The sequence below is a fragment of the Rana temporaria genome, chromosome 2 (genome assembly GCF_905171775.1).
Source record: "Rana temporaria chromosome 2, aRanTem1.1, whole genome shotgun sequence".
Lineage (NCBI taxonomy): Eukaryota > Metazoa > Chordata > Amphibia > Anura > Ranidae > Rana > Rana temporaria.
The window spans coordinates 36,523,540-36,545,981 of record NC_053490.1 but is presented as its reverse complement, the minus strand read 5'-3'; the positions used below and the strand labels follow the sequence as shown (position 1 = coordinate 36,545,981).

General features: G+C 45.1%; 1 protein-coding gene across 1 annotated transcript in view; it reads right to left on the bottom strand.

The window, feature by feature from the left end:
• Positions 1-357: 357 nt before the first annotated feature.
• Positions 358-22,442, bottom strand: part of CCDC83 (coiled-coil domain containing 83) — a 47,019-nt gene continuing 24,934 nt past the window's right edge. Inside the window, exons 5-10 of the mRNA XM_040340078.1 lie at positions 19,203-19,294; positions 10,992-11,060; positions 8,615-8,736; positions 7,018-7,115; positions 4,176-4,270; positions 358-589 (exon numbers count right to left, since the gene is read on the bottom strand). Coding sequence (XP_040196012.1) covers positions 416-589; positions 4,176-4,270; positions 7,018-7,115; positions 8,615-8,736; positions 10,992-11,060; positions 19,203-19,294 — 650 coding nt within the window. The 3' untranslated portion in view covers positions 358-415. The remainder of the gene's footprint in view (positions 590-4,175; positions 4,271-7,017; positions 7,116-8,614; positions 8,737-10,991; positions 11,061-19,202; positions 19,295-22,442) is intronic.

Sequence of the window (22,442 nt, the reverse complement as noted above, 5' to 3'; positions counted from 1 at the left end):
CCGTCCATGAACGAAAGAGAAAATAGGATTTTATACTCATCGTAAAATCTTTCTCTGAGTTCATGGACGGACACAGAACCCACCCCTCTTTTTTAAGTTTGTACTTCTTTTGACGAACTGAGCTGCTTAGTGCAGGCTGAGGGGATATAGCCAGTAGGACCGCCCCCTGGGTGGGGCTGTTCAGCTTTGAAGTTGTTGACACTTTCTGCCTAGTCACTCCTAAAGGAAGGCCAATACCCACTTTGTCAAGATTAAGGCTGTGTCCGTCCATGAACAATAGAGAAAAAGATTTTACGGTGAGTATAAAATCCAATTTTTCCTGCCATTGTCCCACTTGGAAGATCACTAAGATACAGCTGAATGACATGCACATTTATTCTACATACAGTAACTTGTTGGAAGAGTAACATTTTGGTTAAGATGGAAAAGCGGATTTTATCATCCTTGGTGTGACTGGCCATTGCAGTTTATCCTGAGGGGACATTCCTTCATTTGAATGTTTGGCCTCTGCATTCTCCTTGTGTAGTGGCACAGCTTGTCCGTCGATGCTTAACAATTTTAGCTCCAGTGGGCCCAGGTGTAAGTATTCCTGCAAAAAAAAAAATACGGGTGTTTTTTTTGTTTTTTTTTTAAATGGAACTTCCCCAAAGTAGTTCTGGTAGCAAATGAGCAACAATTTTTTTACACATGCGAACTGAATCGCCTCTGGGCGCTTTTTCCAGCCAGTGTCTGCTTGGCTGGTGCGGTCATTTTACCCCGTAGGATCACGACACGCTTGGGATACGCAGTCATACACAAATATACATATACTGGGCCAATTTGGACGAGATCCAATTTACCTACCAGCATGTCTTTGGATTGTGGGAGGAAACCCGAGTACCCGGAGGAAACCAACGCAGGCGCAGGGAGAACATGCAAACTCCAGGCAGATGGTGTCGTGGTCGGGATTCGAACCAGCGACCCTTTTGCTGCTAGGCGAGGTGCTACTCACTACACCACTGTGCTGCCAAAGACCAGGCCGCGTTTTGCGATTCAGCGCTGCGTTGCTTTAACTGACAATTCCGCGGTCGTGCTACGTGGCTCCCAAACTCCCAGCTTTCTTTTGGTGGTATTTGATCACCTCTGCGGTTTTTATTTTTTGCGCTATAAACAAAAATAGAGCGACAATTTTGAAAAAAAAAAAACTTTTTGCTATAATGTCCCCAAAAAATATATAAAAAAAAAAGTTTTTTTTCCTCCGTTTAGGCCGATATGTATTCTTCTATATATTTTTGGTGGAAAAAAAAACCACAATAAGCGTTTATTGATTGGTTTGCGCAAAAGTTATAGCATTTACAAACTAGGGGATCGTTTTATGGCATTTTTATTAATACATTTTTTTTTTTTTTTTACTATTAATGGTGGTGATCAGTGATTTTTTTCGTGACTGCGACATTATGGCGGACACATCGGACACTTTTGACACATTTTTGGGACCATTGTCATTTTCACAGTAACCAGTGCTATAAAAATGCACTGGTTACTGTGAAAAGGACACTGGCAGTGAAGGGTTTAACCACTAGGTGGCGCTGTAGGGGTTAAGTGTTCCCTGCATTGTGTTTCTAACTGTAGGGGGGGTGGGCTCTGTGTCACATGACACTGATCTCCGCTCTGAGTACACGAGCCAAGATCAGTGTCATTCTCACTAGGCAGAGCAAGGAGATGCTTGTTTACACAAGCATCTCTCCGCTCTATTAGGTAGATTCAGAGAGATGCGCTTAACTTTGCGGCGGCGTAGCTTAGCCTGTTTGGGCTACGCCGCCGTAAGTTAGCTAGGCAAGTACTTGATTCTCAAAGTACTTGCCTGCTAAGTTACGGCGGCGTAGCCTAAAGCGGGCGGGCGTAAGGGCGCCTAATTCAAATGTGTGTAAGGGGGGCGTGTTGTATGTTACTTGTGCTTGACCTTACGTTTTTTTTGTTAACTGCGCATGCGCCGGGCGCCTACATTTCCCAGTGTGCATTGCGGCTAAGTACGCCGTACGGGCCTATTGATTTCGACGTGGACGTAAACAACATATATTGCTATTCGCGGACGACTTGCGCAAACGACGTAAAAATTTCGAATCTCGAAGCGGGAACGGCGGCCATACTTTAACATTGCTATTCCATCTAATAGATGGAATAACTTTAGGCCTGATAATGGCTTACGGAAACGGCGTAAATGTACTGCGGCGGCCGGGCGTACGTTCATGAATGTCCTTGCCATTCTGCCGACGTATATATGGCGTGGGCGGTCCTTAAGCGGAGTGGAGTTCCACCCAAAAATTGAACTTCTGCTCTTTGGAATCCTCCCCCTCCGGTGTCGCACTTGCCACCTTTCAGGGGGGAGGAGGGAGCAGATACTTGTGTAATACAGGTATTTGCTCCCACTTCTGGGCATAGATCATCATAGTGACCTACGCCACGTCCGGCGCCTACCCCCCCCCCCCCCCCTGCGCTGTCTTCTGGGAGACACATAGAGACCATTGGGATCGTGCAGGACACGACCTGGTTCACTTACCAAAGATGGCGGCGCCTCCACCCAAGAGCGGATGGACAAATCGGCTTCGGGACCCAACATCGGGGGCACTCAGGACAGGTAAGTTTCCATATATTAAAAGTCAGCAGCTGCAGTATTTGTAGCTGCTGACTTTTAATAAAAACAAAATCGTCAGAACTCGGCTATAATCATTTTTGAAGAACATATACAAATTGCATTTGGTTTACTATGTTTATAAGCCCTGCTGTTTTTGTTTAAACCAGTGGTCTCCAAAACTGAGGCCCAAAGGCCGGATGTGGCCTTTTGCCTTTATCCGGTCCTTGGGGCACTATTCTCCCACTGATAGAAATTATTCTGCCAACTGACATCAACGATGGGGCACTATTCCTCCCAATGATACCAACGATGCGGCACTACCCCCCCCCCCCCAATACCAAATGTGATGTTTACACCAAGTAACATTAACACCAAGTAACATTTCTACTTCCACTGGCCTCAGTCCAATCCCCCTAAAGCCCGAAGGACAATAAACTGGCCCTCAGTTTAGAACATTGGTCTCCAAACTTTCTAAACAGAAGTGTGCCTTTGTTTAAAACTATAATTGTTAGACATTTACAGTATTAAACAGACAGACTTCCATCTGTAAGCTACGACCATCTGAATGAAGGCATCAGGTTTACTATGTTATAGCTGAAAGTGATCACATGATCGGGAACCACTTTCGACAGCTTTGGTCCTCTGTAATGATCGGAACCAAAGCTTAAATATAAAAGCGGTGTTAAATAATTCACCTAAGATCTAAAACCACCTTTTTAGCTTTGTATAGAGCATGGAAGGGTTAGAATTTCGGTCAGGTTATTTTTGCTCTGTGCACCTCCTGTGAAGATTCTCCCTCAATGTGCCTTGGTGACCCTTGTCTATAGTATTAAAAGTGAGGCAAAATTTTCATTTGTCGCTGGACCAGGAATAGAGGGGAAATGTTGACAACTGTGTGGGAGGTTGTTCTCCCTTCCTGTTGTATCTTTTTTTCAATGTCAACAGATGTAACTGTATGTCCGTTGAAATCCGCTGCTCCTTGGAGGACAGTGGAAGGTCTGCCTGTGCGAAAAGGCTTTTCTATATGTACAGTATACAGTATTTATCGGGGTATACTGCGCGCCGGCGTGTAACGCGCACCCCAAACTTTGGAAGGTATTTTTAGGGGGGGGGGGGGAGTACATTTTTGTCCGGCGTCCGTCTGCGGCTTCCTCGCGGGGTCCGTCCAGTCCATCCGCACCTTGCCCAGGGTTGCAGTGGTGTTTGTTTTGGATTTGGCACCGAGAGGAGCCGGATTTCCTGTGTGTTCGGCTCCTCTCGCGTGGCTGCGGGCGGAGCCGAGTGCGCAGTACACTCTGCTCTACGCTGCGGCGCACGGCTCCTCTCGCGTTGCTGCGGGCGTGACAGAGTACACTCGGCTCGGTCTATTTCGGCGGCGCCCGGGAACAGCAGTATCGGCGTATATCGCACACCCACGATTTCCCCTGATTTTAAGGGGAAAAAAGTGTGCGGTATACGCCGATAAATACGGTATATATATATTTTTTTTATTTTAATGTATGTTGACATCACACCTACAGTGGTAATGTGCATAGTACAGTTCTATGGGGGCTCCACTTACTTTGAAATCCTTTTCATCCTCGTGCAGTAAGTGTTTCAGATCAAGCGATATCTGGGAATCTCTACCCTCAGAGGTGGCGAGCTCCCCGTCCTCACCTAGAAGCAGAAGATTAGTGATACACATAACCATGTTCGACCCTATCTAATCTTTTATCCAACCGCATGATATAGTGCATTAAAACCAGAATTTTTCCCTTGAAAGCAACAAAATAACACCTACTGTACACGCAAAACAGTCCACCAATAAAGAGCCAATGGCTGTAGAGAGGTTTGTGATTTCTCTCTGCGTTCCCTATCTCTGGATACACATTGGAAATGTGGACTTCCATTGCAGATCCCTTCTTAGAATGCTGTTGACCCTTCATCCTGTCTACTCTGCTTTCTCGTTTGTTAAGATAGAATTATAGACATCGGGCCAGATTCAGAAAGAATCGCCTAAGTTTGGGCGGGCGTATCTCATATACGCTACGCCGCCGTAACTTAGAGAGGCATGTACCGTATTCAGAAACAACTTGGGTCCTAATTTACGGTGGTGTAGCGTATATGGTCCGCCGTAAGCCTGCCTAATTCAAACTAGGCTGGTAGGGGGCGTGTTGTATGGTAATGAATCGTGACCCCAAGTAAATGACGCACCTAACGAACGGTGCATGCGCGCGCATGCTCAGTATCACGTCGAATTTTCTCCCTAAGTTACGCCGGCTCAATGTTTAGTCGACGTGAACGTAACCTACGCCCATCCCCATTCACGGACGACTTACGCAAACAACGTAAAATACGACGCTTTGCCGACGTCCATACTTAACATGACTTACCCCTGCTTTATGAGGGGTAAAGTTACGCCGGACCGACGCCTTACGTAAACGACGTAACTAAATCCGACGGGCGCGAGTACGTTTCTGAATCGGCGTATCTACCTCATTTGCATATTCGACGCAGAAATATACGGAAGCGCCCCCTAGCGGCCAGCGTAAATATTGCCCCCCCCAGATACGACGGCGTAGGAGACTTACGCCGCTCGTATCTGAGGCTTATCTTTGAATCAGGCGCCAAGATACGACGCCTCACATTCAGGCGCCAAGATACGACGCCTCACATTCAGACTTACGACAGCGTATCTGGAGATACGCCGTTGTAAGTTGTTTCTGAATCCGGGCCATCGGTTTTGGAGTGGTCACTGAACCCATCCCAGGATCCTCTTGTATTTTCTGGCACTATGCTCTACAAGATATCAGACACAAATATAGAAGCACTGCTTTTTTAAGCTGAATTCGCATTGTTCCATGTGTGGGGTGATACCCAAAGCCTTTTTTTCAGCAGAAATGCAGGGGAACGCAGTTCTAGCACCTCCAGCACTAAATGTATGTAATGGCAAAGGGTGCTTGGGGGGGGTCTAATGTTGCTGGCTGCTGGGGGATCTATTGTTGCTGGGGAGGTCTATTGTTGCTTGGGAAGGTCTTGTGTTGCTTGGGAAGGTCTTGTGCTGTTGAAGGGGTCAATTGCTGCTGGGAGAGGTCTACTGTTGGTTGAGGGATGGGTCTATTGCTGCTGGAGGGTCTGTTGATGCTCTAGGGGTTTATTGTTGCTTGGGGATCTATTGTTACCGACTACAGAGGATCTTTTGTACTGCTTTTCTTTGGAAATAAATAGTATCTTCACATGGTGGCACTGTGGATACACAAACAGACGTGTGCCAACGTCTTAACTACTGGGAAATATTTGTGTATATATATTAAAAATGTACTTTATAGGCACACCCATACATATAAATTTTTTTTAAATATAGCGTATCTTGTTATCATTAATAAATTCCATACAAAGTACTTAGCACCACAAAATCATACTTGGTTCTGTGGTCTCTAAAAGGGGTGGAATTGGGAGGTGTGTGGAGCCATGGGACGGTGCTCGGGGCTAGGTAGGGAATGGAGACAAGGAGTGACTTGCAAGTGACTTGAAGCCCTGGAACTACCTAGAAGTAGGTGTGTATGGACCCATATAGTTTCTCTTTTAAAACACGTTAAAACGCACACATTTTATTTTTACTTGTAGCACCAAATGGAATCGGGCAACCTTCAAACGGTATATGGCTAGCTTTAAACTGGTCATATAATGCTTGAATTGAAACTGCTGAATCTCCACATTATAGGGACTACTTGTTCTATAGAGCTCTCAAGAACATCTTAAAGCGGGAGTTCACCCGAAAAAAAATTTTTAACATCAGATTGATGCTCATTTTGTCAAGGGGAATCGGGTGTTTTTTTTAAAAATCGAAGCAGTACTTACCGTTTTAGAGAGAGATCTTCTCCGCCACTTCCGGGTATGGTCTTTCGGGACTGGGCGTTCCTATTTGATTAAAAGGCTTCCGACGGTCGCATACATCGCGTCATTAGTAGCCGAAAGAAGCCGAACGTCGGTGCGGCTCTATACGGCGCCTGTGCACCGACGTTCGGCTACTTTCGGAAAATCGTGACGCGATGTATGCGACCGTCGGAAGCCTGTCAATCAAATAGGAACGCCCAGTCCCGCAGTGCATACCCGGAAGCGGCGGAGAAGATCGCTCTCTAATACGGTAAGTACAGCTTCGATTTAAAAAAAAAAACTGATTCCCCTTCACAAAATGAGCCTCAATCTAATGTTAAAAATTAACTTTTTGGGTGAACCTCCACTTTAAGAACAACACAGAACAGCTCTGAATTTCTTCATTTTTTATTTTTTTTTGCACTTCTTAAACAGATATAATACTTTCAATGGTGTATTTAACAGACCAAATGGGGGGCAAGAAAAACAGAAGATTATAGGAGTTTACATAAACTTTATTGACTATTTACTTTACATCTATGACAAACCTTTATCATCGGAGGTTATGTCCAGATCCTGTTTGACCGATCTGTGCTCTATATCTTCTGGTGGATCCAACCCAACCACCTGCGTTAGGAAGACATTCCTGCAAGAGATGGGGGAAGTGGGTAGAAGAAACTGTGTTCTGGGTTCCCCAGCCAAATTGGCTCATATCCCACGAATGGGGTATGAGCAGTAAGCCAAACGAGATACAACATAAGAATACACGTAGAGAACATGTTTTGTAGAATGAACAGTCGAACAACAATCACCCTCCGGCCAAGCCTGGGGTCAACATAGGGTGGTTGAGCTTAAAGGGGTTGTAAAGGTTTGTTTTTTATTTTCTAAATGGGGAACTTTAACCACTTAAAACCCGGACCAATATGCAGGTAAAGGACCTGGCCAGTTTTTGTGATTCGGCACTGCGTCGATTTAACTGACAATTGCGCGGTCGTGCGACGTGGCTCCAAACAAAATTGGCGTCCTTTTTTTCCCCACAAATAGAGCTTTCTTTTGGTGGTATTTGATCACCTCTACGGTTTTTATTTTTTGCGCTAAGAAACAAAAATAGAGCGACAATTTCGAAAAAAAATTCAATATTTTTTACTTTTTTCTATAATAAATATCCCCCAACAAATATATAAAAAAACATTTTTTTTCCTCAGTTTATGCCGATACGTATTCTTCTACCTATTTTTGTTATAAAAAAAAATCGCAATAAGCGTTTATTGATTGGTTTGCGCAAAAGTTATAGCGTTTACAAAATAGGGGATAGTTTTATGGCATTTTTATTAATATTTTTCAGTAGTGATGGCAATCAGCGATTTTTTTTTTTTTGTGACTGCGACATTATGGCGGACGCTTATGACACATTTTTGAAGAAAACTGGGGTTGGGACTTTAAATGAGGCGTATGAAAAACACACACCTCCATCCCTATTGGATACAAAAACATTGACACATTTTTGGGACCATTGTCATTTTCACAGCGAAAAGTGCTATAAAAATGCACTGATACTGTGAAAATTACACTGGCAATGAATGGGGTTAACCACTAGGGGACGCTAAGGGGTTGAGTGCGCCCTAAGGGAGTGATTCTTACTGTAGGGGGCGTGGCTGTAGGCATGACGTCACTGATCGTCTGTTCCCTGATATAGGGAACGACAATCAGTGTTACTGCCCCACACACCTCTCCCCGTTCTTAAGCTACTGTGATCGATCGCAGGACACCACCGGCGATTGGGTCCCACGGGCGCGGTCACGGAGCTTCAGACCGGGTCGCCACCACTGTGGCACTGTGGGGAAGCTTTGAACTCCCCTTTTCCCAACTGCCCAGCCGCACGGTGTGGTTTGGCAAAAATTAAACCACAGGTTGTGTTCCATCGGCAGTACCTATTCAAGTGAAAGGGGCCATGCAACAACCACCCTGCTGTTCTCAGTTGTCTCTGAGATCAAATAGCTCATTTTATTTTGCCCCCAATGTTGTCAGTTGTGTGATCCAGAAGCTTCTCTCTGCTGGGAATCGCACATTCCTCTAGGGGGTTAATCCCTCCAGCATTCAAAGCTTCAGGAATATTTATTACCCCGCATGTGCACTTAAACGTACCTGGATATTTTTAGATCCTGAAGCCGGCAATTGAAAAGATGACTTATTAATTGCAAATTTTCCTGCTCCGTCTTATAAACAGTCTTCTCCAGATCCTGAATGTCTTTACTGTAAATTGCAACCTGGAGAGGATGAGAAATAACATTTGGGACGCAAAGCCCTGAATGGAAAACCTTTTAAGGAGAACAAGTTTGATGACTGAAGATCCTCCTCATGCCTTAATGCTGAACTCCAGGAAAACATATTTTTATTAGATAAATTAGAGTAGAAAGAACAATTAGACCACATAAAAACGTATCAAACGGATGTGTTCATGACATCAACTACCCCATACACCTTCCCATATACATATGTATTCATACACAGAGGCCCGGATTCACGTAGGAGAGCGCATCTTTGTGCGGGCGTAACGTATCCTATTTACATTACGCCGCCGCAACTTTGTCAGGCAAGTGCAGTATTCTCAAAGCAAAGTTGCGGCAGGGTAGCGTAAATAGGCTGGCGTAAGCCCGCCTAATTCAAATGTGGAAGATGTGGGCGTGTATTATGTAAATGTATTGTGACCCCCCGTAAATGACGCTTTCTCCGAACGACACATGCGCCGTCCGTGAAAGTATCCCAGTGTGCATGCTCCAAATTAGCCCGCAAGAAGCCAATGCTTTCGACGTGAACGTAAATGACGCCCAGCCCTATTCGCAAACGACGTAAAACGTGAAAAATTTGACGCTGTTCCGACGTCCATACCTAACATTGGTACGCCTCATATAGCAGGGGTAACTTTACGCCGGGAAAAGCCTAACGTAAACGGCGTATCTGTAATGCAACGGCCGGGCGTACGTTCGTGAATCGGCGTATCTAGCTGATTTACATATTTCTAGGCGTAAATCAGCGTACACGCCCATAGCGGCCAGCGTAAATATGCAGTTAAGATACGACGGCGTAGGAGACTTACGCTGGTCGTATCTTATCCAAATTCTGGCATATCTGGTTCTTTGAATCAGGCGCCAAGATACGACGGCTCAGACTCGGAGTCACAACGGCGTATCTGGAGATACGCCGGCGTAACTCGTACGAGAATCTGGGCCAGAATTGTTACAATGACTACTGGCACAAAATATTGTGCGCTGTAACCTCTAGCAACCAGTCAGTGATAATGATACACTGTAACCTCTGTCAACCAATTGCAATCGCTGCCTGATCTGATTCAGTAAACTGATTCTAGCTGCTATTTATTGTATGTCTCAAGAAAAAAATGTTTGCCCAGGGTCCAAACAATACCACTTGCCGACCAGCCACCGTCATTATACTGCATCAGGTCGGCAAGATTCTGCGAACAGTCGGTCCCTTCAAGCGGGATAGCAGGCGTGCGCACTGCATCACGGGGGTGCCGATGCCGGTCACGATGACTCCCGGCCACGAGCGGCAGAACAGGGACGTGTGTGTGTGTGTAAACACTCAAATCCCTCTTCTGAGAAAAGAAACAGATCCGTGAGTTCCTAATAGCTAGGAACCACGATCTGTCATTTCCTCTAGTCAGTCTCCCCCCCCCCACAGTTAGAACACACACTGAGGGAACACAGTTAACCCCATGATCGCCCCCTAATGTTAACCCCTTCCCTGCCAGTGACATTTACACAGTAATCAGTGCATTTTTATAGCACTGATCGCTGTAAAAATGCCAATGGTCCCAAAAATGTGTCAAATTTGTCCGATGTGTCCGCCATAATGTTGCAGTCGTAGATCGTCGCCATTACCAGTATAAAAATAATTAAAAATGCCATAAAACTAGCCCCTAATTTGTAGACGCTATAACTTTTGCACAAACCAATCAATAAACGCTTATTGCAATTTTTTTTACCAAAAATATGTAGAAAAATACATCGGCCTAAACTGAGAAAAAAATGGGGATATTTAGTATAGCAAAAAGTACAAAATATTGTTTTTTTTTCAAAATTGTCGCTTTTTTTTTTTGTACATAATGCAAAAAAAAAAAATTGACAGAGAAGATCAAATATCACCAAAAAAAGGCTCTATTTGTGGGAAAAAAAAGGACTTTAATTCTTTTGGGTCCAGCATCGTACGACCACGCAATTGTCAGTCAAAGCGATGCAGTGCTGAATCGCAAAAATGGCCCGGTCATTGGGCAGCCAAATCTTCTGGGGCTGAAGTGGTTAAAGACGGCCCTGAATGGGGCGTCTGTGATGGAGGACTCTCCTGTACTGCAGAGCCTTTGATGTATAGGGGGAACTTGGAGGAAAAGTAGGGGGCTTCTGATGTGATGGGGACTTCCAGATGGGAAGTTAGGCTTCAGATGTGTTTGGGGCCAATATAGGCCATTTTGGAAACATATCATTTCATACAGCAAGGCCCTACTTACCTCTTTCTTCATCCACTCATTCTCTTGGATTTCTTTCTGGCTTTCCAGGTCAATATGCTTCACTGCGTCCTAGGAAAGAATTCAAAAATAAATGTTCACTTTTTTTCTTCTGTTCTCTGACCAATAGTTTTATAACTGACATGATATTTTCATGGCTGAAATGGTATTCATGCAGTCAAAGCCGCTAAGAGTATATGTGATCTCTCCCGTGTCAGCCAATGGCGGGTGACAGAGGGGAGCCGGATCACGTGACGAGAGTAGCCCTGAAAATTGGTAAGTATACAGCTCTTTCCAACAAAGGTTAGAATGGGTGTTAGGAGGGGAGGGAGAATTTTTAAGAGTATTTAGGTTTTGACCAGAATTCTACTTTAGGATCATTTTACCACAGTCCATACAGAAACTCACTGGTTACTGCATTTCTACTGGTTGTCTTTATATTGTCAAGAATAAAGATACACTATATTACCAAAAGTATTGGGACACCTGCCTTTATACGCACATGAACGTTAATGACGGTTTAATATTGAGTTGGCCCACCCTTTGCAGCTATAACAGCTTCAACTCTTCTGGGAAGGCTGTAGATGCAAGAAACTAAATAGGTGGGACTTTAAATGAGGCGCAAGGCATAGAGCCAAGCGCATCCATCCCCGATATTTTGAACAATAAGGAATAGGGTGGGACTTTAAATGAGGCATGCACCCCAGGAGAGTAACAATAACGGTGGGATTTGGACAGGTATGTGATCCAGCAGAACCGAGCAAATAACATGAAAGCATTGCACGAATACAAAAAACAGTCAGTTATTTAATAGTCTAAAAATTATATATACAGTAGATACAATAGTAACATGGTAGATCTGTTACAATAATCAAAGAAAATTGCATACATTTAAACAGTTCATGGTAACAATGATAGAAATAAATAAATATAATAGGTTCATGCTGGAAACGATATCAAAAGAGGCCAAATCACTGGAAAGTATCTCCATGATAAATGAATATTGATACGTTGGTACACTCCACTGGTATAGAGAGGAGATTAGTTGGTAAAAGATATCATATATAGACCAGAGGGGCTTCTAATGGCTCCTAACAGTAAAAGTTAATGCATAGTGTAAACATTAAATGAGATCAAATTCGTTGGAATAACTCCACAGTAATAGTGACCACAATCGATCATATAGTCGATGTGTATGATAATAATTAGTACATTAGCAACGGGCATGGGGGGGGCATCTGGTGGCTCCTCCATAGTAATAATACCCATAGTTGAGAAGTATATAAAATACATTCGATCTGTAGAACGTTGGTAAAGGTGCAATGGCAACGAATGAGAGGGGGGGCGTCTATTGGCTCTTAAATGAGATCAAATTCGTTGGAATAACTCCACAGTAATAGTGACCACAATCGATCATATAGTCGATGTGTATGATAATAATTAGTACATTAGCAACAGGCATGGGGGGGGCCATCTGGTGGCTCCTCCATAGTAATAATACCCATAGTTGAGAAGTATATAAAATACATTCGATCTGTAGAACGTTGGTAAAGGTGCAATGGCAACGAATGAGAGGGGGGGCTTCTATTGGCTCAACGCGTTTTGTGGCTAGTGCCACTCCTCAGGAGCAGAGTATGAAGTAGATATCTGTAAATATCAAAAACCATGATTTTGATAGATCCAGTTATGGAGAGAAGGGGAAAAGGGATCATAGTAGTAACTAATCCCCAAAGTACTCACGGGTGTGTCAAAACCGAAGGTACAGACTAGGAGGGCAGAAACGTAGCCGGGAAGGTAACAGCCCACGGGAGCTGAGGTGGGCCAACCCCACCACAAGGATGGAAAACGATCCAGTAAAAAGCTAGGTGTCCAAGATGGCGGCCTCATGGATAACATGGAAGTTAATGTGCCTTAACATAAGTATGATGATCTGTGAAAATTAAAAATTGTAGAAGCTGATAATAGCTATATCGTGAACAATTGTAATACAAAAATATGAAAAAATAATAAATAAAAAATAAATATTAAACATGAAAAATTGTCTAAAGGTGTAGGGCAAGGGATAATAGGGTTGTGACCGTGAAGTGTACATAAGGTGCACTGTGTCCCAAATGTGGTAATAACCATAAAGGAAGGGCTGTGAGTGGACCCCAAACAATGGGGTGGTATGCCAAAAACAGAACCCAGTTATGACAGAGGGACAGAGTGTAAGGAAGGGATGGGTAGTGGGTAAAATAGGGTATAAAGGTCTAATTATATACCTGAAGGTGAGTAGGATAGTGCCAAGGAACGACCAGGACCACGGGGCACACCGCCGTAAGGAGAACCGCTGCACTGGAAGGAGTATAAATACTCACTAGGGTGGGGAGTGGCTCACAAACGGCACGTGGGTTGTCCAAGGAGAAGAGGCGGCGTGTGAGCGAGGGGGAGCGGGTGATCCCGCCGCCCCACACTAGCCACCTCGCAGGGACTTCCAGATGGGAATCAACAACGTCAGTCCGCTGACGTCACACGTAGTGCCGCAGCAGACATGGCGTAGGAAGCGTGCCGTCGATGCGCAATCGGACGTCCGCCCAACCCCAGCCACACCCCCAAGGCAGTGGGAGGGATGGGGAAGGGCGGGCCCCAAGAGCGCATCGCAGCTCCCGGGACTGATAGAGCCGGCTGGTACATTCTGCCCAGCCACAAGCTGGCCCATTGTAAGGCAGCAACACATCCGAAAATCACATTGTGGGTAACGATGTGAGGGGTACTATGAAGCTGAAACCCCTGGAGGCCAACACTGGTATAATACAAGGTTTAAACATATAATGATCATACAGTTTGAAATGAACAGACAGCTAAGTAACCTAAAGGAGGGAGAGTACCAACATATATAGTGTATGATTGTAAGGGTGCATGTATCCATCCCCGGAAACATGTAGATGCAAGAAACTAAATAGGTGGGACTTTAAATGAGGCGCAAGGCATAGAGCCAAGCGCATCCATCCCCGATATTTTGAACAATAAGGAATAGGGTGGGACTTTAAATGAGGCATGCACCCCAGGAGAGTAACAATAACAGTGGGATTTGGACAGGTATGTGATCCAGCAGAACCGAGCAAATAACATGAAAGCATTGCACGAATACAAAAAACAGTCAGTTATTTAATAGTCTAAAAATTATATATACAGTAGATACAATAGTAACATGGTAGATCTGTTACAATAATCAAAGAAAATCGCATACATTTCAACAGTTCATGGTAACAATGATAGAAATAAATAAATATAATAGGTTCATGCTGGAAACGATATCAAAAGAGGCCAAATCACTGGAAAGTATCTCCATGATAAATGAATATTGATACGTTGGTACACTCCACTGGTATAGAGAGGAGATTAGTTGGTAAAAGATATCATATATAGACCAGAGGGGCTTCTAATGGCTCCTAACAGTAAAAGTTAAGGCATAGTGTAAACATTAAATGAGATCAAATTCGTTGGAATAACTCCACAGTAATAGTGACCACAATCGATCATATAGTCGATGTGTATGATAATAATTAGTACATTAGCAACGGGCATGGGGGGGGCATCTGGTGGCTCCTCCATAGTAATAATACCCATAGTTGAGAAGTATATAAAATACATTCGATCTGTAGAACGTTGGTAAAGGTGCAATGGCAACGAATGAGAGGGGGGGCGTCTATTGGCTCAACGCGTTTCGTGGCTAGTGCCACTCCTCAGGAGCAGAGTATGAAGTAGATATCTGTAAATATCAAAAACCATGATTTAAAATGAGGGTATATATATAATAGATCCAGTTATGGAGAGAAGGGGAAAAGGGATCATAGTAGTAACTAATCCCCAAAGTACTCACGGGTGTACTTTGGGTACTATGGGTATTATTACTATGCGAGGTGGCTAGTGTGGGGCGGCGGGATCACCCGCTCGCCCTCGCTCACACGCCGCCTCTTCTCCTTGGACAACCCACGTGCCGTTTGTGAGCCACTCCCCACCCTAGTGAGTATTTATACTCCTTCCAGGGCAGCGGTTCTCCTTACGGCGGTGTGCCCCGTGGTCCTGGTCGTTCCTTGGCACTATCCTACTCACCTTCAGGTATATAATTAGACCTTTATACCCTATTTTACCCACTACCCATCCCTTCCTTACACTCTGTCCCTCTGTCATAACTGGGTTCTGTTTTTGGCATACCACCCCATTGTTTGGGGTCCACTCACAGCCCTTCCTTTATGGTTATTACCACATTTGGGACACAGTGCACCTTATGTACACTTCACGGTCACAACCCTATTATCCCTTGCCCTACACCTTTAGACAATTTTTCATGTTTAATATTTATTTTTTATTTATTATTTTTTCATATTTTTGTATTACAATTGTTCACGATATAGCTATTATCAGCTTCTACAATTTTTAATTTTCACAGATAACATAAGTATGATGAAGGCACATTAACTTCCATGTTATCCATGAGGCCGCCATCTTGGACACCTAGCTTTTTACTGGATCGTTTTCCATCCTTGTGGTGGGGTTGGCCCACCTCAGCTCCCGTGGGCTGTTACCTTCCCGGCTACGTTTCTGCCCTCCTAGTCTGTACCTTCGGTTTTGACACACCCGTGAGTACTTTGGGGATTAGTTACTACTATGATCCCTTTTCCCCTTCTCTCCATAACTGGATCTATTATATATACCCTCATTTTAAATCATGGTTTTTGATATTTACAGATATCTACTTCATACTCTGCTCCTGAGGAGTGGCACTAGCCACAAAACGCGTTGAGCCAATAGACGCCCCCCCTCTCATTCGTTGCCATTGCACCTTTACCAACGTTCTACAGATCGAATGTATTTTATATACTTCTCAACTATGGGTATTATTACTATGGAGGAGCCACCAGATGGCCCCCCCCATGCCTGTTGCTAATGTACTAATTATTATCATACACATCGACTATATGATCGATTGTGGTCACTATTACTGTGGAGTTATTCCAACGAATTTGATCTCATTTAATGTTTACACTATGCATTAACTTTTACTGTTAGGAGCCATTAGAAGCCCCTCTGGTCTATATATGATATCTTTTACCAACTAATCTCCTCTCTATACCAGTGGAGTGTACCAACGTATCAATATTCATTTATCATGGAGATACTTTCCAGTGATTTGGCCTCTTTTGATATCGTTTCCAGCATGAACCTATTATATTTATTTATTTCTATCATTGTTACCATGAACTGTTGAAATGTATGCAATTTTCTTTGATTATTGTAACAGATCTACCATGTTACTATTGTATCTACTGTATATATAATTTTTAGACTATTAAATAACTGACTGTTTTTTGTATTCGTGCAATGCTTTCATGTTATTTGCTCGGTTCTGCTGGATCACATACCTGTCCAAATCCCACTGTTATTGTTACTCTCCTGGGGTGCATGCCTCATTTAAAGTCCCACCCTATTCCTTATTGTTCTTTTGGGAAGGCTGTCCACAAGGTTTAGGAGTGTGTCTATGGCAATGTTTGACCATTCTTCCAGAAGAGCATTTGTGAGGTCAGGCACTGATGTTGGACGAGAAGCACTGGCTCATAGTCTCCGCTATAATTCATCCCAAAGGTGTTGTATTGGGTTGAGGTCAGGACTCTGCGCAAGCCAGTCAAGTTCCTCCACCCCAAATTTACTCATCCATGTCTTTATGGACCTTGCTTTGTGCACTGGTCCAAATCATTTATTGGAGCGGGATTATGGTGGGGGGTTGTTTTTCAGGGGTTGGACTTGGTCCCTTAGTTCCAGTGAAGGGAACTCTAAGGCCTTGTACACACGGTCGTTCCAAACCGATGAGAATGGCCCAATGGACCGTTTTCATCGGTTCAGCGCTGAAGTGGCCTGACGGCCTGATATGCGTACACACCATCGTTCCAAAAACCGATCGGGTCAGAACGCGGTGAAGTCAAACACACGACGTGCTGAATAAAACGAAGTTCAATGCTTCCAAGCATGTGTCGACTTGATTCTGAGCATGCGCGGGTTTTGAACTGATGCTTTTCTGTACTAACCATCGGTTTGGACGGATCGGCCAGCGGTCCATCGGTTCGGTTTTGAAGCATGTTTTAAAATTTTGGAACGAAGGAAAACAGACCGATGGGCTATACACACGGTAGGTTTGGACCGATGAAACTGAACCTCGGTCCATTCTCATCGGTTTTGTCCGACCGTGTGTACGGGGCCTTAAGGCGTCAGCTTACCAAGACATTTTGGACGATTTCATGCTCCCAACTTTGTGGGAACAGTTTGGGGATGGCCCCTTCTTGTTCCAACATGACTGCACACCAGTGCACAAAGCAAGGTCCATAAAGACATGGATGAGAGAGTTTGGGGTGGAGGAACTTGGCTGTCCTCACCTCAACCTGATAGAACACCTTTGAGATGAATTAGTGCGGAGACTGCGAGTCAGGCTTTCTCGTCCACATCAGTGCCTGACCTCACAAATGCACTTCAGGAAGAATAGTCAAACATTCCCATAGACACACTCCTAAACCTTGTGGACAGCCTTCCCAGAAGAGTTGAAGCTGTTATAGCTGCAAAGGGTGGGCCAACCCAATATTGAATCCTACGGACTATAGTATATTGTATATGGACTGTCGAGCTGATCAGTTGGATCTCTATTTCTTCTCAAGCTGGAAGGTTCCCATTCAGTGGGATCACCCCCCCCCCCCCCTTCATGTTGTGTTTTCCAAGTGGTCGAGGTCAAGCTGGTTAGAGTTACCATCAATTTATATGTGAAATTGATGATACGGACAATTTTTAGTCCAGCGCCTCCATTTTTTCTTATGTCACCTGTTTCAAACTAAAGTTCTCTATACTCCCAAATGCATGTCCTGATTTCACAGAAATTATCAAGATTGATTTTACTCCCCATCAGATTTCCTATTGTTAATTGATGCCACCCTTCACATTAAAGGGCCAATAACAGGGGTCAAGTCCTGGGGAAAAAAGTGTGGGAACTCCCTCATCCACTCCCCCACCAAAATAAAAAAAAAAATGATACGCTCATATGCATAATTACTAAACCGCATGTTTTTTCTAAAGCAAGTTCTTTCTAAATCCCGCAATAACTCACGGCAGACCTCCGCAATGTCTCCTGGGAACAATTACAAAAGCTCCCAGGAGACATTGCGGCATTGAGGAAGTGACGGAATACCCGCACACTACCCGATGAATTCATATACAGGAATCGGCCAGTAACATAAAGGATGACTAAGGTTCGCCTGCCCCTGACAGTGAGGCCCTGTACACACGACCGAGTTTCTCGGCAGAATTCAGCCAGAAACTCGATGGGAGCCGTATACTGCAGAGAAACCCGGTCGTCTGTACACTTTTGGCCGAGGAAGCCGACGAGGATCTCGTCGGGCCAAATAGAGAACATGTTCTCTATTTCCTCATTGTTCAATGGGAAATTTCGGCTCGCCGAGATCCTCGGCGGCTTCACAAGGAACTCGACGAGCAAAACGATGTGTTTTGCCCGTTGAGTTTCTCGGACGTGTGTACGGGGGCCTGACTCGAGCTGGGCATCGCTGCTTAGTGAAGGATTGGCTCGGGCGGCTCGGCTGCTCTAGTCCTGCAAAGGGAACTGCGTTCCTGCTGTGAAAAAAGTGCAGGAACTCCGTTCCCACGCGTTCCCGCAGGACTTGAGCCCTGGAATAAGCAGGCACAAGCGGCAGGAAGTGGCAGGCCCAGGCTTGATTTGAAAAAAGATTTGCATACAACTGTCTATATGTGCGGATCTCCTGGCTTAAAATGATGGTTACCTCTCCTTATGTATTTCTCCTATCATAAGCTCAGTTTGAATGGCTCAGTCTGGGGACAGATTTACAGTAAAGTACTTTTCTCACTTTGGAAATAAAAAAGAGCTGGAAGCAGGTATAAACTTCATGCACATATCTGCTGTAGCTATCATTTAGTTTTGCCAATATTAGGCCATTCTGTACAAAGTTTACTTCCTGGTAGTGTCAGAGATTCCCTTCCCCCTCATTTCAAATTATCCACCGCTATGATGATCTGCCACATTAACCAACAGGAATGTGTGTGTGTGTGTGTGTGTGTGAAGCCGGAGGGGGCAGGCAAGTTCTGTCACTTTGGTGCCCTGTTAGGGACGGGGCTCTGATTGGGCCTACAGAAACAACTGTAATGAAATGCCATCTATACCAATGTGGCCATCTCTCTTGTCAGACCCATCTTCCTCTCGGTCTCCTGGTCTATCTTGTCTTTTGTCATCTCCAGGCTTCTTCTGAAATGTTCTGGATGAAGAAGAGAAGAAAACATCAACATCTTCATGGGGTTTTAAGTGCATAGAAAAAAATTAAAATGTATATTCAGGGTTGCTGTTAGAAATCATGGGGGTGCCCCCCCAGGCTGGGTGGGTGTGTAGGTGCAGGTGTATGACCCCGAACACGGCTCCAACCGCATGAATAAACCACTCATGTTTGTGGCCAGAGTACATGTATGAATTCGCCCTTAATTATGTTTTTTAAATAATGTTTTACAATGCTTTTTTCTACATTATTAATAGCCCTGGGGGGAATTTGGTGAAAAATCAGGGGTCTAAACAGATCCCTGATTTCTCACTTTTGTGACAGAGAAAGTGATAGAGGACACAAATCCCCAACTATTTCTCCGCAGCCTCAGCTGCTATAGAATGAATGAACAGGAAGCAGACTATGTATAGGCTCCCCGTTCATTCACAAACTGAAGCACAGTAAACACAGGAGGAGGAGGGGGGGGGCACAGGGGTACCAAAGCTGCAGATGATCCTGAACAGGAGAGGGGGTGATTGGAGCAGAAGGTAGGACATTCCCTGAAACTACTACCCCTGTGGCTCCCCCTGCAGCAGCTGACAGTCTGCAGGAGGGAGCGGGGGAGAAGCCAGCTGTACTGCAGGGAGGCAGAACTGCTTGCACCATAAAGCTACCCGGCCCTCCACTGTTGAACTGATGGGGCTTGGGCCCCATGCTGGAGGGCCAGTGCTACCCCCTTATCAGCGGCCCTGCGTATATTACTTGATTCCCTCCAGGTAATTTGGTTTGTTGTACACTGGCCTAGGTGTTACCCACTCCTGAGCCCTGCACCCTATGTGATATGCACTCCTGAGCCCTGCACCCTATGTGATATGCACTCCTGAGCCCTGCACCCTATGTGATATGCACTCCTGAGCCCTGCACCCTATGTGATATGCACTCCTAAACCCTGCACCCTATGTGATATGCACTCCTGAGCCCTGCACCCTATGTGATATGCACTCCTGAGCCCTGCACCCTATGTGATATGCACTCCTGAGCCCTGCACCCTATGTGATATGCACTCCTGAGCCCTACATCCTATGTGATATGCACTCCTAAGCCCTGCACCCTATGTGATATGCACTCCTGAGCACTGTTCCCTACACCAGTGTTTCTCAACTCCAGTCCTCAAGGCGCCCCAACAGGTCATGTTTTCAGGCTTTCCATTATTTTGCACAGGTGATTTGTTCAGTTTCACTGCCTTGGTAAGTATTACAGCCATTTCATCTGAGGGAAATCCTGAAAACATGCCCTGTTGGGGCGCCTCGAGGACTGGAGTTGAGAAACACTGCCCTACACCATACACATGACTGTGGCCTGCAGTCTGTTCATTGCTCCTGGACTATGTGCCATGTGCAATATGCAGGTTTAAGACTTGGCAACACCTACAATTTGAAGCAGTGCACGCCCCTCTTACAAAGGATGGGTTACGGGGAAGGGCTGTCTTAATGAGAGGGCACACCTGGGCACTGCCCAGGGGCCCCAGGATACGTGTATAATCTATTGCTGCTCTCAAAGTGTTAAAATAAAAACTTTACAAAACAAAAAGATGTTTAAAGTGCACTCATCGGCCATAACTTTATGCCCACTCGCATAATATTGAGTTGCTCCCTTTTTTGCGGGTCTGTCGACATGGACCATGGAGTATGTCCCTTGATAGAAAACTGGTTACAGGGGCGTGTCCAAATGGCGGTGATAAATAAAAAGTACTCAGAATCTAACATACAGAGATATGGGGTTTAATATTATATAATATAAACTCACACACACTTTGTAGGTTGAACTGGATGGACTGGTGTCTTTATTCAACCTTAACAACTATGGGCCAGATTCAGGTAGAATTACGTTACTCCGCGGCAGGTTTACAGCGTAAGTGCCTGATTCACAAAGCTCTTACCTGTAAACTTGCGGCGGTGTAATGTAAATCCGCTCGGCGCAAGCCCGCCTAATTCAAATGGGGCGGGCACCATTTAAATTAGGCGCGTTCCCGCGCCGAACATTCTGCGCATGCTCCGTGTGAAAATTTCCCGACGTGCATTGCGCGAAATGACGTCGCCCGACGTAATGTTTTGAATGGCGACGTGCGTAACGTACTTTCGTATACCCGGACGTCAAATTGAAATTTGACGCGGGAACGACAACCATACTTTAACATGGCTCGTCTAAAGTTAGGCCATGAAAAAGCAGGCCTAACTTTGCGACGGGAAAAACTGACTAGCGATGACATAACGAACGCGCGTACCTTCGTGGATCGCCGTAAAAGCTAATTTGCATACCCGACGCTGGAAAACGACGCAAACTCCACCCAGCAGCGGCCGAAGTATTGCATCCTAAGATCCGACAGTGTAAGTCAATTACACCTGTCGGATCTTAGGGCTATCTATGTGTAACTGATTCTATGAATCAGCCGCATAGTTAGGACGGGCGGATCACAGAGATACGACAGCGTATCAGGAGATACGCAGTCGTATCTCTTTTGTGAATCTGGCCCTATGTAACTACATTTGTCTTGAGATACGTTATAATACTCACCTCTCTTGCATTGAGAAGAAGAGGCCCATGAAAGAATTTTCAGATTTATGTCCCGCAGTACGCTGAGGTTTCCTCCATCATCCTCTACAACACTAGTTCTCAGCCTTATTGAGATCAGGGCCTGGTAAACTTTGGGGGCTGAGGGCTCTCAGGGGGCCTGAGTGTAGGAGGTTAAGGGGAAAGGTAAGTCACTTTTAGAGGTTAGGTGGCACCAGTGGCGGATTGGGCCAGGGGGCAGGGTGGCAATTTCCCCCAACCTGATCTGATTCTGCCCAGAAAAGGCCACCACAGCAGCAGCAAAGCTGTCACAGCCAGGACTGGCACTGGCCTAAAGAGTGCACATCAGTCGGGGGTGACATCCTTAGATCTCAGGGGTTCATGCTGGGACTTGTAATCCTTCACTTGCTGCTTCAATTGGTTTGTTTAATAAGCCACTTGACTGGCCTTCCCCCAAGGCCTAAGGCTGCCAGCCCTCCCCTGGGTGGCACCATGGCAGCTGTGAGGCCCTGTGGGAGTTTAGGGGATCTGCAGCTGGCTTGATCCCGGGAGGAGGGAGGCCGTGATGACCCGGTGGTTG